This window comes from Dendrobates tinctorius, unplaced genomic scaffold (genome assembly GCF_039654945.1).
Source record: "Dendrobates tinctorius isolate UK_male_01 unplaced genomic scaffold, ASM3965494v1 ptg000231l, whole genome shotgun sequence".
In the NCBI taxonomy this organism is placed as follows: domain Eukaryota; kingdom Metazoa; phylum Chordata; class Amphibia; order Anura; family Dendrobatidae; genus Dendrobates; species Dendrobates tinctorius.
The window spans coordinates 28,914,157-28,932,585 of NW_027361898.1; the positions used below are offsets into that span (position 1 = coordinate 28,914,157).

Genomic DNA, 18,429 nt, shown 5'->3' on the forward strand with positions numbered 1-18,429 from the left:
ATGTTGATGAGGAGGAAGAGGAGGAGGGAATCCTTGATGACATTCAGCCATTGTCTGCTCAGGGACCTCTCCTGGACGAGGTGGAGGAAGAAGAAGAGGAGGAGGAGGATGATGGGGATGATTACTTTGGGGAGGAGGATGCATCTCGTGGGGCAAGTGAAAATGTTGGCGTGGCAAGGTCTGGTACAGGGTTTGTGCGTGACTGGAGGGATGTGGATTTGCCAGAAAGTGCTCCTCCAACCAGCACTCGCAGTGCATCATTGACACCGGGAACATTGGCCCACATGTCAGATTATGCCTTGCAGATCCTAAAAAGGGACCCCCGCATTGCCAAAATGATGAACGATGACGACTACTGGTTGGCCAGCATCCTGGATCCACGCTATAAAGGCAAATTACAAAACATCATGCCACAAGAGAACCTTGACCTAATATTGGCTAATAAACAAGCAACTCTGGTAAATCGGTTGCTTGAGGCATTCCCAGCACACAGCAGCGGTGATGGTTCTCACACGAGCCGTACGGGACGGGGGCAGCTTGGCAGAGGTGTTCGTGGTGCACACAGCAGAAGTGGCGTTGGAGACAGGGGTTTCATGACAATGTTGTGGACTGATTTTTCAAGTACCGCTCACACAACTGGTAATACTGCATCGATGGAAAGTGACAGGAGACAGCAGTTGTCAACTATGGTTACAAACTACTTTTCCTCCCATATCGATGTTCTCCCACACAGGTCATTCCCCCTTTGACTATTGGGCCGCTAAACTGGACACCTGGCCTGAATTGGCACAATATGCCTTACAGGAGCTCGCTTGCCCAGCTGCAAGTGTGCTATCGGAAAGAGTCTTCAGTGCAGCTGGATCAATCCTGACAGAAAAAAGGACCCGTCTGTCAACCCAAAATGTGGATGATCTAACCTTCATTAAAATGAACCATGCATGGGTTTCCAAGGATTTTGTCCCACCTTCCCCTGATGACACATAGGGTGACAGAAAAATGGCTTGCTTTGGTCCACCTCTTCCTGGGACTTGACCTATTTCACCTTTTGCATCAGCTGAATGTCCAACATCAACATATGCCACTTTCTAAAACTCCCTAACTGTGCTGCCTCCCCCCCCCCATGGCCGGGGTCACCACCTAGCGCACGACACCGTGCGAGTGCCGTTGCCCTGGACAGGTGGGTAGGCCGACTCTTGGGCGCGGGCACTGGCACAGGGTCCTTCATAGTGCAATCAAGTGTCTCTGACGGTGGTGGTGCACACCCGCCGTCAGACACACCGCCGTACTATGAGGGGCCCAGTGCCAGTACCGACGCCCACGAGTGGGCCCCCTTGCTTGGGCAGGGCCCCAGCATTTGCAATCTTTACCTCTCCCTGCTCCTCCGCTGTGTAGTCTGGGCCGTCAAATCCATACTGTGCCTGACACCGTCTGAGCCTGCCTCCTGATGTATAGACATATATTTTGAATGTGTACGCTATCCATACATGTTATCTGGGGATACGGTACCCTTTCTAACCTTTGTGCAATCACGTGCAATCCATACTGGGCCTAACACCGTCTGAGCCTGCCTCCTGATGTATACACATATATTTTGAATGTGTACGCTATCCATACATGTTATCCGGGGATACGGTACCCCTTCTAACCTTTGTGCAATGACGTGCAATCCATACTGGGCCTAACACCGTCTGAGCCTGCCTCCTGATGTATAGACATATATTTTGAATGTGTACGCTATCCATACATGTTATCCGGGGATACGGTACCCTTTCTAACCTTTGTGCAATCACGTGCAATCCATACTGGGCCTAACACCGTCTGAGCCTGCCTCCTGATGTATAGACATATATTTTGAATGTGTACGCTATCCATACATGTTATCCGGGGATACGGTACCCTTTCTAACCTTTGTGCAATCACGTGCAATCCATACTGGGCCTAACACCGTCTGAGCCTGCCTCCTGATGTATAGACATATTTTGAATGTGTACGCTATCCATACATGTTATCTGGGGATACGTTACCCTTTCTCACCTTTGTGCAATCACGTGTAATCCATACTGGGCGTGAGAACGGCTGGCGAGCTGTTAAGCAAGCTACAGCACCTGTGGTTTGCACACGTAAGTTTTTCATTTTTTCAGGAATGACGGTTAGGCCTAATTCCGGAACTGCGGTTGACCTGCACTTACTGGGAAATCATTGTTCGCGGGTAATAATTGTAATCAGTGATCCCCATCACTAACGTTGTTCAGCGGGTTATCTGCACCTGTAAGCGACAAACGCTGGCCTTTTCAGTGTAGCGCACATGCAGCCACGGACATGTAAGGGCATGACACACCAGTTATTGGCCAATCTCATGTGCCAGAGCCTCACGTGTCCCTCTAGTAAGCCGGACTCGGACCGCGGGGCATGATGGAGTCTCGTTCGTTAACGGAATTAAGCTTGCAATGTGTGCATCTGTTCTGTAGCTGGCATGGTTGAGGTTTCCCAGGTGGAGTCGAATTTAACCGTAGGCTCCACTCCTGGTGGTGCCCTTCTGGACATTCCTTTAAGGTTCAGCTTTGCAACCATACTGCCCACGTAAAACAAACACTTTGCCTTCATGAACACTGTTTGGAGGGTCATGACTCGTGGGAATAACGCCGCCCAATCAGTTAACCTGCTAGAGAGATCGTTCGTTGCTCCCAAGCATGACATCACACTCCCTAGGAAGAAGGTAATGCCACTGTGGCGACCGTACTCCTGGGGGCGACACAAGTGCACTGATGCCCAGCCACTGCTCGATGAATCTGCTGGTACATTGACCCAGACCACTACATTCCCCTCGCACGCTACACGACCTGAATCTGACCCTGATGAAATTCAGGTTACCCTTCCCATATACAGTTCCATCTTACACGGTGACAAAGAGGAAGCTGCAGACGAAAGTGCAGGTTCGGCCCACCCGCCATCAGACACACCACCATACTATCAGGGGCCCTGTGCCAGTGCCGTCGCCAACGAGTGGGCCCCCCCCTGCTTGCTCAGGATCACAGCACTTGCAAAGTTGAAATACTGTGCAGTGAGATGGAAGATGGGGACGACGAGGAGTCCAGACAAGTACAGGGATTCCCTAGCGAGGAGACTTATTTGATTGTTTTCAATGTTGGGACAGCAATTTTTGGGGAGCACTATACTCTGGAGAATGATAGATGGGGCCCACCATACACTGGAACATTCCAAAGGTGGACATCAGACACTGGAGCAGCATTTACAGTGCCCATTATACACTAGAGCATTAGAAATGGGGCCCATTATGTTTGGAGCATTATTTGGGCCCATAAGACAGTGGAGCTTCATCCATGGGGACCAACATATACTGTAGCATTATGTGGAGCTCATCATATACTGTTTCAAACATTATATGGGACCAATGATTCTGTATGGAGAAATAGATGGGCCTCGTCATGAGATGTAAAAAGTGAAGTATTTTTCATTGTACTATACCGCTATTTCTTTGCCGTATCGGAGCATGATGAGTTGTGGTATGTGTTAAAGGGGCGCTCTTTCGCCCAGGGCACATGAAAACCTGCAGCCAGCCCTCCCCCCCACAACTTTAGCCAAATAACCCCCATTTTTCAGTGCGTAACTTGTATTATGAAGTTAATTAAGGTTGACAAGCTTAAGTAAGAAGAATTGATGCTTTTGAAATTCAAATGGGAACTGTAGGTGTGTTTCCTGTCCTCCTCTCACTGCCGACTTTTATTCCCCATTGACTTACATTGGGTTTCGTGTTTCGGGACGACCCCGACTTTTCCCTATAATCGGACGATCTTGCTCGACCCGAATTTTGGAAAAGTCGGGTTTCACGAAACGAAACTCGACCCTAAAAAAACAAAAGTCGCTCAACTCTAGTCATAGCTGATCATATAAAGGAAGTGAATGACTTCTGGGGGTTTAGGCTGGTTTCACATTTGCGTTTTTTAGCGCTGGAAAAAAACGCATACGTGCGCATGCGTTTTTTCCCCTATATTTAACATGGGTGCGCATACCTGCGCGCTGGCATGCGCACGTATGCGATTTTCATGCGCTGCGTTTTTTTGTGGTGTGCGTTGGTATTTTCCAGACGCAGCATGTTGCATTTTTTGGCCCTGCAAAAAAGCGCATGCGCACGTATGCGCACGTTTTGCGCTAAAAATGGCCATTATAGCCTATGGGTGCGCATATGTGCGCATTGGCATGCTTATGTATGCGTTTTTTTGCACATGCGTTTTTTTTTGTTAACCATGGAATTTAGGGGTTTGGGTTAGAGTTAGGGTTAGTTAAAGGGGTTTAGGGTTAGGGTTAGGGTCAGGGTTAGGGTTGGGGTTAGGGTCAGGGTTAAGTATGGTTTGGTTAAGGGTTAGGGTCAGGGTTAGGGTTAGGGTCAGGGTTAGGGTTAAGTATGGTTTGGTTAAGGGTTAGGGTCAGGGTTAGGGTTAGAATTAGGGTCAGGGTTAGGGTTAAGTATGGTTTGGTTAAGGGTCAGGGTTAGGGTTAGTTAGGGTTTAGAGTTTGGGTTAGGGTTAAGTATGGTTTGGTTAAGGGTTAGGGTCAGGGTTAGGGTTAGGGTTAGTTAGGGTTTAGGGTTTGGGTTAGGGTTAAGTATGGTTTGGTTAAGGGTTAGGGTCAGGGTTAGGGTTAGTTAGGGTTTGGGTTAGGGTTAAGTATGGTTTGGTTAAGGGTTAGGGTCAGGGTCAGGGTTAGGGTTAAGTATGGTTTGGTTAAGGGTTAGGGTCAGGGTTAGGGTTAGTAAAGTCATGGTTTGGGTTAGTGTGAGGGGCCACCTAATGTTGGAAAAAAACGCAAACGCGGTAAAAACGCACTAAAAACGCATACAAACGCATAAAAACGCTGCGTTTTTTTCATGCATGCTCATAAAAATGCTTGAAAAAAACGCAGCAGTTGTATGCTTTTGTATGCGTTTTTTCAATGCGTTTTTTGCGGGAAAAACGCGCTGCAAAAAAAAGCAAGTGTGAAACTAGCCTTAGCACGGTGCTACATTTTCCTACAGATGTTAGGCTGATTTTTTTTTTTTTTTGCACCCGACTTACTTTATAAAGTAAAGTGCTGCGGAATATGTTGGCGTTATAGAAATAAAATTATTATTACTGCACATGCCATCCTGTCTACGGCTGAAGAGGGGAGACATGTAGACTTATACAGTAAAAATCAATGCGAAAAATGGTGCAGAATTTGATTCTAATGAGTCATTTCAGTAGAATTGGAGTTACCATTCGTCAGACAGACCTAAAATGTGCCAACAGTGGTCTCTGAGGAATCCCCCCATACATATGAGCACTACCCTAGAAGTTCATATGTGTTAACAGGTAGAGAGAAGCGGGCAGATATCTGCGGTGCCGGAGGACAAAAGAATTGGGCATTTACAGGGAAACGGACTGATCCTTCTCTGTAACTAGTGAAGTGGTTAGGCCAGATATTTATGCGATTGACGGCTGACATTTTTACAATTTACTCAATTTTACATACTCTGCATGGCTATACATCTTAGGATCTGATGTTGTCAAGTAGTCATTTCAATTTTTTGGATCTCTTTCAGGATCATAAAAATTAAAATAAAAATGTTTCAGGATAGGATCCATTCATTTGAATGGAAACGGAAAATTCTGGAGAAACGCCATTCATATTGAGTCCTAATCAAGCTTGCTTGAATTATTATTATTATTATTATTATTATTATTATTATTATTTATATAGCGCCATTAATTCCATGGTGCTGTACATGAGAAGGGGGGTTACATACAAAGTTATAGATATTAACAGTACATAAATTTACAATGACAGACTGGTACAGAGGGGAGAGGACCCTGTCCTTGCGGACTTACATTCTACGGATAGGATGACATCTCAATATCCGCACATCCCAAGTATCTGTGGGCAGCATGATGCATACACAGAGAAGCTAAATACAATGATACTTTTATTCGGAAAAAGATTGAGCTTGTGGATTTCAGGGAGTGCTAACTAAGGATTTGTGTGTCTCATGGTCGGTCCAATTCTGTGACTGACCAGACACACCTGAATGGACTATAGGAGGAAAAGATAACACCCCCCACCAACCAGACTCCTCAATGAGCAGAAGTGTAAATAAATCAATACCAGATATCCATCTGCTCATCTTCCCCTGCTCTGTAAGATATGACAGGTTCTTTAAGAAGTAAGGGTCCCGTTACATTTAGCGATGCACCAGTGATCCCGACAATGATACGACCTGGTCAGGATCGCTGGTGCATCGCTAAATGGTCGCTAGTGAGCTGCCACACAGGAAGATCTTTCCAGCGACGCAGCAGTGTTAAGCGATCCGTCGGCGGTCGCTGTTACCTGTCACACCGCAGCGATTCTGACTACTTCCGCGTGCGTCCATGAGTTCTGTGACGTCGCTAGCCGGCGACGAACACAGTGATGCATGCCGGCCAGCGGGACACCAACAGCGAGAAAATGGCCCAGGCCATTCGAGCACGATCAGTGATATCCAGCGGGGGGGGGGGGGAGGGTTTGCGGTTGTGGGTACGTATCACACAAAGCGAGATCGCTGTTGCGTCACAAAATCAGTGACGCTTTAGCAATATCGCTAGCGATCTCGCTATGTGAGAAATACCCTTAACAGAGGCTTGTCCCCTCCTCCAATCAATGCTTTGAGAGATTGTAGTTATTCACTGAAGTTAATAGACACCCACTGATCTCAGTGGGAGCTCTGCAGTGCTTTGTTTAACAGGTCTACCTGGAAAATGAGCATTCAGTGAGCTGCTCTCCATAAGGAGGATAAGAGATGACTACATGATTACACAGAGAGCAATGACTTTAGTGGACAGATCACACCACCTGGGCTGCGCTTGCAGAAATGAAGAATCCCAAATGGTATAAAATAAAGGTATTTGTTATCCACGAGTTTCGGCACTGCACTGGCACCTTTTTCAAGGTAAAATAAAAATATATGTTCTCCACTAAAGTGGTATGCCATCTAAAAGACTATTTCCTCCATCCATGGGGCTGAAGCTACGGCTCTTAAGGCTCTTATTGGACTTGTGGCCATACACGACCTCCCTAGGTGAGCACTACCCCAAACTATCTCATTTCTCTTACGCTACTGCCCTGTAAGTGCTTGGTCTAGTGCACGTAACTCACAGTTTCACAGTTAAGACATCTGGTTTCATTGGTTAAAGTCCCCTGGAAGATCTCATGAACCCAGGTTAGGTCGGGCTTATCTGGCTCCTGCAGATCTAAGCTCCCATTCTGCAGCTTGCCGTTGTGGTTCTCCTGCTTCTTTTCTTCCTGCAGCAGGTCGGCGATAGTGTTGAGAAGGTAGTTCAGGAACTCATGGGCATCCTGCTGCATGTAGTTGTCAAACAGTTCTGCAAAACAGAAGACATTCAGGTCAGGTTTTCAGAGCGAGGAGAAATCATAGTGAACTCCCCCCCAGTCCAAAGAAGTCCTATAAATTCAGATATTACTATGGCTAGTCCTTACAACCAGGGCAATAGAGTCAGTGTCCAATTTAAAGGAGTTGGTATACAATGGACAGACTGACTTCTAAAATATATATATATTGGGGTACAGTAGTTCAGTCCAGGATGTGCTGTAAATGTTTTCAGAATAATTTGGGAAAATTAGGAAATGTCCTATAAATGTCTGTTTTGTTCCTGATCTGAGGACCGGACCTCGGCCTTTAGTGGAGATGAATCTGTACTGCACTTTATGCACATGCTCAGTAGTGACCAGTGCTGTGTGGTCGTAGATGAGATGAATCTGTGCTGCACTTTATGTACATGCTCAGTAGTGACCAGTGCTGTGGGGTTAGAGGAGATGAATCTGTGCTGCCCTTTATGTACATGCTCAGTAGTGAGGCAGTGCTGTGGGGTCATAGATGAGATGAATCTGTGCTGCACTTTATGTACATGCTCAGTAGTGACCAGTGCTGTGGGTCGTAGATGAGATGAATCTGTACTGCCCTTTATGTACATGCTCAGTAGTGACCAGTGCTGTGGAGTCAGGCGAGATGAATCTGTGCTGCACTTTATGTACATGCTCAGTAGTGAGGCAGTGCTGTGGAGTCATAGAGGAGATGAATCTGTGCAGCCCTTTATGTACATGCTCAGTAGTGACCAGTGCTGTGTGGTCGTAGATGAGATGAATCTGTGCTGCACTTTATGTACATGCTCAGTAGTGACCAATGCTGTGGAGTTGTAGATGAGATGAATCTGTGCTGCACTTTATGTACATGCTCAGTAGTGACCAGTGCTGTTGGGTTGTAGATGGGATGAATCTGTGCTGCACTTTATGTACATGCTCAGTAGTGACCAATGCTGTGGAGTTGTAGATGAGATGAATCTGTGCAGCCCTTTATGTACATGCTCAGTAGTGACCAGTGCTGTTGGGTTGTAGATGGGATGAATCTGTACTGCCCTTTATGTACATGCTCAGTAGTGACCAGTGCTGTGGGGTCATAAATGAGATGAATCTGTGCTGCACTTTATGTACATGCTCTGTAGTGACCAGTGCTGTGGAGTCGTAGATGAGATGAATCTGTGCTGCACTTTATGTGCATGCTCAGGAGTGACCAGTGCTGTGGGGTTGTAGATGAGATGAATCTGTACTGCCCTTTATGTACATGCTCAGTAGTGACCAGTGCTGTGGGGTCATAAATGAGATGAATCTGTGCTGCACTTTATGTACATGCTCTGTAGTGACCAGTGCTGTGGAGTCGTAGATGAGATGAATCTGTGCTGCCCTTTATGTACATGCTCAGTAGTGACCAGTGCTGTGGAGTCAGGCGAGATGAATCTGTGCTGCACTTTATGTACATGCTCAGTAGTGAGGCAGTGCTGTGGAGTCATAGAGGAGATGAATCTGTGCAGCCCTTTATGTACATGCTCAGTAGTGACCAGTGCTGTGTGGTCGTAGATGAGATGAATCTGTGCTGCACTTTATGTACATGCTCAGTAGTGACCAATGCTGTGGAGTTGTAGATGAGATGAATCTGTGCTGCACTTTATGTACATGCTCAGTAGTGACCAGTGCTGTTGGGTTGTAGATGGGATGAATCTGTGCTGCACTTTATGTACATGCTCAGTAGTGACCAATGCTGTGGAGTCAGGTGAGATGAATCTGTGCTGCACTTTATGTACATGCTCTGTAGTGACCAGTGCTGTGGAGTCAGGTGAGATGAATCTGTGCTGCACTTAATGTACATGCTCAGTAGTGAGGCAGTGCTGTGGAGTCATAGAGGAGATGAATCTGTGCTACTCTTTATGTACATGCTCAGTAGTGACCAGTGCTGTGGGGTCGGAGGCGAGATGAATCTGTGCTGCCCTTTATGTACATGCTCAGTAGTGAGGCAGTGCTGTGGAGTTGTAGATGAGATGAATCTGTGCTTCCCTTTATGTACATGCTCAGTAGTGACCAGTGCTGTGGGGTCGTAGATGAGATGAATCTGTGCTGCACTTTATGTACATGCTCAGTAGTGACCAGTGCTGTGGAGTCGTAGATGAGATGAATCTGTGCTGCCCTTTACGTACATGCTCGGTAGTGACCAGTGCTGTGGAGTGATAGAGGAGATGAATCTGTGCTGCCCTTTATGTACATGCTCAGTAGTGACCAGTGCTGTGGGGTCGTAGACGAGATGAATCTGTGCTGCACTTTATGCACATGCTCAGTAGTGACCAGTGCTGTGGGACTATAGATGAGATGAATGTGTGCTGCCCTTTATGTACATGCTCAGTAGTGACCAGTGCTGTGGGGTCGTAGATGAGATGAATCTGTGCTGCACTTTATGTACATGCTCAGTAGTGACCAGTGCTGTGGAGTCGTAGATGAGATGAATCTGTGCTGCCCTTTATGTACATGCTCAGTAGTAAGGCAGTGCTGTGGAGTTGTAGATGAGATGAATCTGTGCTGCCCTTTATGTACATGCTCAGTAGTGACCAGTGCTGTGGGGTCGGAGGTGAGATGAATCTGTGCTGCACTTTATGTACATGCTCAGTAGTGAGGCAGTGCTGTGGAGTTGTAGTTGAGATGAATCTGTGCTGCACTTTACGTACATGCTCAGTAGTGACCAGTGCTGTGGGGTCGTAGATGAGATGAATCTGTGCTGCACTTTATGCACATGCTCAGTAGTGACCAGTGCTGTGGGGTTGTAGATGAGATGAATCTGTGCTGCCCTTTATGTACACGCTCTGTAGTGACCAGTGCTGTGGGGGTTGTAGATTAGATGAATCTGTGCTGCACTTTATGTACATGCTCAGTAGTGAGGCAGTGCTGTGGGGTCAGAGATGAGATGAATCTGTGCTGCACTTTATGTACATGCTCAGTAGTGACCAGTGCTGTTGGGTTGTAGATGGGATGAATCTGTACTGCCCTTTATGTACATGCTCAGTAGTGACCAGTGCTGTGGAGTCAGGTGAGATGAATCTGTACTGCCCTTTATGTACATGCTCAGTAGTGAGGCAGTGCTGTGGAGTCATAGAGGAGATGAATCTGTGCTGCCCTTTACGTACATGCTCGGTAGTGACCAGTGCTGTGGAGTGATAGAGGAGATGAATCTGTGCTGCCCTTTATGTACATGCTCAGTAGTGACCAGTGCTGTGGGGTCGTAGACGAGATGAATCTGTGCTGCACTTTATGCACATGCTCAGTAGTGACCAGTGCTGTGGGACTATAGATGAGATGAATCTGTGCTGCCCTTTATGTACATGCTCAGTAGTGACCAGTGCTGTGGGGTCGTAGATGAGATGAATCTGTGCTGCACTTTATGTACATGCTCAGTAGTGACCAGTGCTGTGGAGTCGTAGATGAGATGAATCTGTGCTGCCCTTTATGTACATGCTCAGTAGTAAGGCAGTGCTGTGGAGTTGTAGATGAGATGAATCTGTGCTGCCCTTTATGTACATGCTCAGTAGTGACCAGTGCTGTGGGGTCGGAGGTGAGATGAATCTGTGCTGCACTTTATGTACATGCTCAGTAGTGAGGCAGTGCTGTGGAGTTGTAGTTGAGATGAATCTGTGCTGCACTTTACGTACATGCTCAGTAGTGACCAGTGCTGTGGGGTCGTAGATGAGATGAATCTGTGCTGCACTTTATGCACATGCTCAGTAGTGACCAGTGCTGTGGGGTTGTAGATGAGATGAATCTGTGCTGCACTTTATGTACATGCTCAGTAGTGACCAGTGCTGTGGAGTCAGGTGAGATGAATCTGTACTGCCCTTTATGTACATGCTCAGTAGTGAGGCAGTGCTGTGGAGTCATAGAGGAGATGAATCTGTGCTGTCCTTTATGTACATGCTCAGTAGTGACCAGTGCTGTGGTGTTGTAGATGAGATGAATCTGTGCTGCCCTTTATGTACATGCTCAGTAGTGACCAGTGCTGTGGTGTCGTAGATGAGATGAATCTGTGCTGCACTTTATGTACATGCTCAGTAGTGACCAGTGCTGTGGGGTTGTAGATGAGATGAATCTGTGCTGCACTTTATGTACATGCTCAGTAGTGAACAGTGCTGTGGGGTCGTAGATGAGATGAATCTGTACTGCCCTTTATGTACATGCTCAGTAGTGACCAGTGCTGTGGAGTCAGGTGAGATGAATCTGTGCTGCACTTTATGTACATGCTCAGTAGTGACCAGTGCTGTGGGGTCGTAGATGAGATGAATCTGTGCTGCCCTTTATGTACATGCTCGGTAGTGACCAGTGCTGTGGAGTCGTAGATGAGATGCATCTGTGCTGCACTTTATGTACATGCTCAGTAGTGACCAGTGCTGTGGGGTTTTAGTTGAGATGAATCTGTGCTGCCCTTTATGTACATGCTCAGTAGTGACCAGTGCTGTGGAGTCAGGTGAGATGCATCTGTGCTGCACTTTATGTACATGCTCAGTAGTGAGGCAGTGCTGTGAAGTCATAGAGGAGATGAATCTGTGCTGCCCTTTATGTACATGCTCAGTAGTGACCAGTGCTGTGGGGTCGTAGACGAGATGAATCTGTGCTGCACTTTATGTACATGCTCTGTAGTGACCAGTGCTGTGGGGGTCGTAGATGAGATGAATCGGTGCTGCACTTTATGTACATGTCAGTAGTGACCAGTGCTGTGGGATTATAGATGAGATGAATCTGTGCTGCACTTTATGTACATGCTCAGTAGTAAGGCAGTGCTGTGGGGTCAGAGATGAGATGAATCTGTGCTGCACTTTATGTACATGCTCAGTAGTGACCAGTGCTGTGGAGTTGTAGATGAGATGAATCTGTGCTGCACTTTATGTACATGCTCAGTAGTGACCAGTGCTGTGGAGTTGTAGATGAGATGAATCTGTGCTGCACTTTATGTACATGCTCAGTAGTGACCAGTGCTGTGGAGTTGTAGATGAGATGAATCTGTGCTGCACTTTATGTACATGCTCAGTAGTGACCAGTGCTGTGGTGTTGTAGATGAGATGAATCTGTGCTGCACTTTATGTACATGCTCAGTAGTTACCAGTGCTGTGGAGTGATAGAGGAGATGAATCTGTGCTGCCCTTTATGTACATGCTCAGTAGTGACCAGTGCTGTGGGGTCGTAGACGAGATGAATCTGTGCTGCACTTTATGCACATGCTCAGTAGTGACCAGTGCTGTGGGGTTGTAGATGAGATGAATCTGTGCTGCACTTTATGTACATGTCAGTAGTGACCAGTGCTGTGGGATTATAGAGGAGATGAATCTGTGCTGCACTTTATGTACATGCTCAGTAGTGACCAGTGCTGTGGAGTTGTAGATGAGATGAATCTGTGCTGCACTTTATGTACATGCTCAGTAGTGACCAGTGCTGTGGAGTTGTAGATGAGATGAATCTGTGCTGCACTTTATGTACATGCTCAGTAGTGAGGCAGTGCTGTGGGGTCAGAGATGAGATGAAGCTGTGCTGCACTTTACATGCTCAGTAGTGACCAGTACTGTGGGGTCGTAGATGAGAAGAATCTGTGCTGCACTTTACATGCTCAGTAGTGACCAGTGCTGTGGGATTATAGAGGAGATAAATCTGTGCTGCACTTTATGTACATGCTCAGTAGTGACCAGTGCTGTGGAGTTGTAGATGAGATGAATCTGTGCTGCACTTTATGTACATGCTCAGTAGTGACCAGTGCTATGGGGTCATAGAGGAGATGAATCTGTGCTGCCCTTTATGTACATGCTCAGTAGTGACCATTGTTGTGGGGTCGTAGATGAGATGAATCTGTGCTGCACTTTATGTACATGTCAGTAGTGACCAGTGCTGTGGGATTATAGATGAGATGAATCTGTGCTGCACTTTATGTACATGCTCAGTAGTGACCAGTGCTGTGGAGTTGTAGATGAGATGAATCTGTGCTGCACTTTATGTACATGCTCAGTAGTGACCAGTGCTGTGGAGTGATAGAGGAGATGAATCTGTGCTGCCCTTTATGTACATGCTCAGTAGTGACCAGTGCTGTGGGGGTTGTAGATGAGATGAATCTGTGCTGCACTTTATGTACATGCTCAGTAGTGACCAGTGCTGTGGAGTTGTAGATGAGATGAATCTGTGCTGCACTTTATGTACATGCTCAGTAGTGAGGCAGTGCTGTGGGGTCAGAGATGAGATGAAGCTGTGCTGCACTTTATGTACATGCTCAGTAGTGACCAGTACTGTGGGGTCGTAGATGAGATGAATCTGTGCTGCACTTTACATGCTCAGTAGTGACCAGTGCTGTGGGGTTGTAGATGAGATGAATCTGTGCTGCAATTTATGTACATGCTCAGTAGTGACCAGTGCTATGGGGTCATAGAGGAGATGAATCTGTGCTGCCCTTTATGTACATGCTCAGTAGTGACCAGTGCTGTGGGGTCGTAGATGAGATGTATCCGTGCTGCACTTTATGTACATGCTCAGTAGTGACCAGTGCTGTGGGGTTGTAGATGAGATGAATCTGTGCTGCACTTTATGCACATGCTCAGTAGTGACCAGTGCTGTGGAGTTGTAGATGAGATGAATCTGTGCTGCACTTTATGTACATGTCAGTAGTGACCAGTGCTGTGGGATTATAGATGAGATGAATCTGTGCTGCACTTTATGTACATGCTCAGTAGTGACCAGTGCTGTGGAGTTGTAGATAAGATGAGTCTGTGCTGCACTTTATGTACATGCTCAGTAGTGACCAGTGCTGTGGAGTTGTAGATGAGATGAATCTGTGCTGCACTTTATGTACATGCTCAGTAGTGAGGCAGTGCTGTGGGGTCAGAGATGAGATGAATCTGTGCTGCACTTTATGTACATGGTCAGTAGTGACCAGTGCTGTGGGGTTTTAGATGAGATGAATCTGTGCTGCACTTTACATGCTCAGTAGTGACCAGTGCTGTGGGATTATAGAGGAGATAAATCTGTGCTGCCCTTTATGTACATGCTCAGTAGTGACCAGTGCTGTGGAGTTGTAGATGAGATGAATCTGTGCTGCACTTTATGTACATGCTCGGTAGTGACCAGTGCTGTGGAGTGATAGAGGAGATGAATCTGTGCTGCCCTTTATGTACATGCTCAGTAGTGACCAGTGCTGTGGGGTCGTAGACGAGATGAATCTGTGCTGCACTTTATGCACATGCTCAGTAGTGACCAGTGCTGTGGGGTTGTAGATGAGATGAATCTGTGCTGCCCTTTATGTACACGCTCTGTAATGACCAGTGCTGTGGGGGTTGTAGATTAGATGAATCTGTGCTGCACTTTATGTACATGTCAGTAGTGACCAGTGCTGTGGGATTATAGATGAGATGAATCTGTGCTGCACTTTATGTACATGCTCAGTAGTGACCAGTGCTGTGGAGTTGTAGATGAGATGAATCTGTGCTGCACTTTATGTACATGCTCAGTAGTGACCAGTGCTGTGGAGTTGTAGATGAGATGAATCTGTGCTGCACTTTATGTACATGCTCAGTAGTGACCAGTGCTGTGGAGTTGTAGATGAGATGAATCTGTGCTGCACTTTATGTACATGCTCAGTAGTGAGGCAGTGCTGTGGGGTCAGAGATGAGATGAATCTGTGCTGCCCTTTATGTACATTCTCAGTAGTGAACAGTGCTGTGGAGTTGTAGATGAGATGAATCTGTGCTGCACTTTATGTACATGCTCAGTAGTGAGGCAGTGCTGTGGGGTCAGAGATGAGATGAATCTGTGCTGCACTTTATGTACATGCTCAGTAGTAACCAGTGCTGTGGGGTCGTAGATGAGATGCATCTGTGCTGCACTTTATGTACATGCTCAGTAGTGACCAGTGCTGTTGGGTTGTAGATGGGATGAATCTGTACTGCCCTTTATGTACATGCTCAGTAGTGACTAGTGCTGTGGAGTCAGGTGAGATGAATCTGTGCTGCACTTTATGTACATGCTCAGTAGTGAGGCAGTGCTGTGGAGTCATAGAGGAGATGAATCTGTGCTGCCCTTTATGTACATGGTCAGTAGTGACCAGTGCTGTGGGGTCGTAGATGAGATGCATCTGTGCTGCCCTTTATGTACATGCTCAGTAGTGACCAGTGCTGTGGAGTCGTAGATGAGATGAATCTGTGCTGCACTTTATGTACATGCTCAGTAGTGACCAGTGCTGTGGAGTCGTAGATGAGATGCATCTGTGCTGCAGTTTATGTACATGCTCAGCAATGACCAGTGCTGTGGGGTTTTAGTTGAGATGAATCTGTGCTGCCCTTTATGTACATGCTCAGTAGAGACCAGTGCTGTGGAGTCAGGTGAGATGAATCTGTGCTGCACTTAATGTACATGCTCAGTAGTGAGGCAGTGCTGTGGAGTCATAGAGGAGATGAATCTGTGCTGCCCTTTATGTACATGCTCAGTAGTGACCAGTGCTGTGGGGTCGGAGGTGAGATGAATCTGTGCTGTCCTTTATGTACATGCTCAGTAGTGAGGCAGTGCTGTGGAGTTGTAGATGAGATGAATCTGTGCTGCCCTTTATGTACATGCTCAGTAGTGACCAGTGCTGTGGGGTCGTAGATGAGATGAATCTGTGCTGCACTTTATGTACATGCTCGGTAGTGACCAGTGCTGTGGAGTCGTAGACGAGATGAATCTGTGCTGCACTTTATGCACATGCTCAGTAGTGACCAGTGCTGTGGGGTTGTAGATGAGATGACTCTGTGCTGCCCTTTATGTACATGCTCTGTAGTGACCAGTGCTGTGGGGGTCGTAGATGAGATGAATCTGTGCTGCACTTTATGTACATGTCAGTAGTGACCAGTGCTGTGGGATTATAGATGAGATGAATCTGTGCTGCCCTTTATGTACATGCTCAGTAGTGACCAGTGCTGTGGAGTTGTAGATGAGATGAATCTGTGCTGCACTTTATGTACATGCTCAGTAGTGACCAGTGCTGTGGAGTTGTAGATGAGATGAATCTGTGCTGCACTTTATGTACATGCTCAGTAGTGACCAGTGCTGTGGAGTTGTAGATGAGATGAATCTGTGCTGCACTTTATGTACATGCTTAGTAGTGAGGCAGTGCTGTGGGGTAAGAGATGAGATGAATCTGTGCTGCACTTTATGTACATGCTCAGTAGTGACCAGTACTGTGGGGTCGTAGATGAGATGAATCTGTGCTGCCCTTTATGTACATGCTCTGTAGTGACCAGTGCTGTGGGGGTCGTAGATGAGATGAATCTGTGCTGCACTTTATGTACATGTCAGTAGTGACCAGTGCTGTGGGATTATAGATGAGATGAATCTGTGCTGCACTTTATGTACATGCTCAGTTGTGACCAGTGCTGTGGAGTTGTAGATGAGATGAATCTGTGCTGCACTTTATGTACATGCTCAGTAGTGACCAGTGCTGTGGAGTTGTAGATGAGATGAATCTGTGCTGCACTTTATGTACATGCTCAGTAGTGAGGCAGTGCTGTGGGGTCAGAGATGAGATGAATCTGTGCTGCCCTTTATGTACATGCTCAGTAGTGACCAGTGCTGTGGAGTTGTAGATGAGATGAATCTGTGCTGCACTTTATGTACATGCTCAGTAGTGACCAGTGCTGTGGAGTTGTAGATGAGATGAATCTGTGCTGCACTTTATGTACATGCTCAGTAGTGACCAGTGCTGTGGAGTTGTAGATGAGATGAATCTGTGCTGCACTTTATGTACATGCTTAGTAGTGAGGCAGTGCTGTGGGGTAAGAGATGAGATGAATCTGTGCTGCACTTTATGTACATGCTCAGTAGTGACCAGTACTGTGGGGTCGTAGATGAGATGAATCTGTGCTGCCCTTTATGTACATGCTCAGTAGTGACCAGTGCTGTGGAGTCGTAGATGAGATGAATCTGTGCTGCACTTTATGTACATGCTCAGTAGTGACCAGTGCTGTGGAGTCGTAGATGAGATGAATCTGTGCTGCCCTTTATGTACATGCTCAGCAATGACCAGTGCTGTGGGGTTTTAGTTGAGATGAATCTGTGCTGCCCTTTATGTACATGCTCAGTAGAGACCAGTGCTGTGGAGTCAGGTGAGATGAATCTGTGCTGCACTTAATGTACATGCTCAGTAGTGAGGCAGTGCTGTGGAGTCATAGAGGAGATGAATCTGTGCTGCCCTTTATGTACATGCTCAGTAGTGACCAGTGCTGTGGGGTCGGAGGTGAGATGAATCTGTGCTGCACTTTATGTACATGCTCAGTAGTGAGGCAGTGCTGTGGAGTTGTAGTTGAGATGAATCTGTGCTGCACTTTATGTACATGCTCGGTAGTGACCAGTGCTGTGGGATTATAGATGAGATGAATCTGTGCTGCACTTTATGTACATGCTCAGTAGTGACAAGTGCTGTGGAGTTGTAGATGAGATGAATCTGTGCTGCCCTTTATGTACATGCTCAGTAGTGACAAGTGCTGTGGGGTCGTAGACGAGATGAATCTGTGCTGCACTTTATGCACATGCTCAGTAGTGACCAGTGCTGTGGGGTTGTAGATAAGATGAATCTGTGCTGCACTTTATGTACACGCTCTATAGTGACCAGTGCTTTGGGGGTTGTAGATTAGATGAATCTGTGCTGCACTTTATGCACATGCTCAGTAGTGACCAGTGCTGTGGAGTTGTAGATGAGATGAATCTGTGCTGCACTTTATGTACATGCTCAGTAGTGAGGCAGTGCTGTGGGGTCAGAGATGAGATGAATCTGTGCTGCACTTTATGTACATGTCAGTAGTGACCAGTACTGTGGGGTCGTAGATGAGATGAATCTGTGCTGCACTTTACATGCTCAGTAGTGACCAGTGCTGTGGAGTTGTAGATGAGATGAATCTGTGCTGCACTTTATGTACATGCTCAGTAGTGACCAGTGCTATGGGGTCATAGAGGAGATGAATCTGTGCTGCCCTTTATGTACATGCTCAGTAGTGACCAGTGCTGTGGAGTTGTAGATGAGATGAATCT

The 18,429-nt window shown here is 46.7% G+C and overlaps 1 protein-coding gene across 1 annotated transcript in view; it reads right to left on the bottom strand.

The window, feature by feature from the left end:
- LOC141059976 (ubiquitin carboxyl-terminal hydrolase 12-like) overlaps positions 1-18,429 on the bottom strand; it is a 43,156-nt gene that overhangs the window by 15,312 nt on the left and 9,415 nt on the right. Inside the window, exon 2 of the mRNA XM_073556217.1 lies at positions 7,165-7,391. Within this exon, the coding sequence (XP_073412318.1) occupies positions 7,165-7,374 (210 nt within the window). The 5' untranslated portion in view covers positions 7,375-7,391. The remainder of the gene's footprint in view (positions 1-7,164; positions 7,392-18,429) is intronic.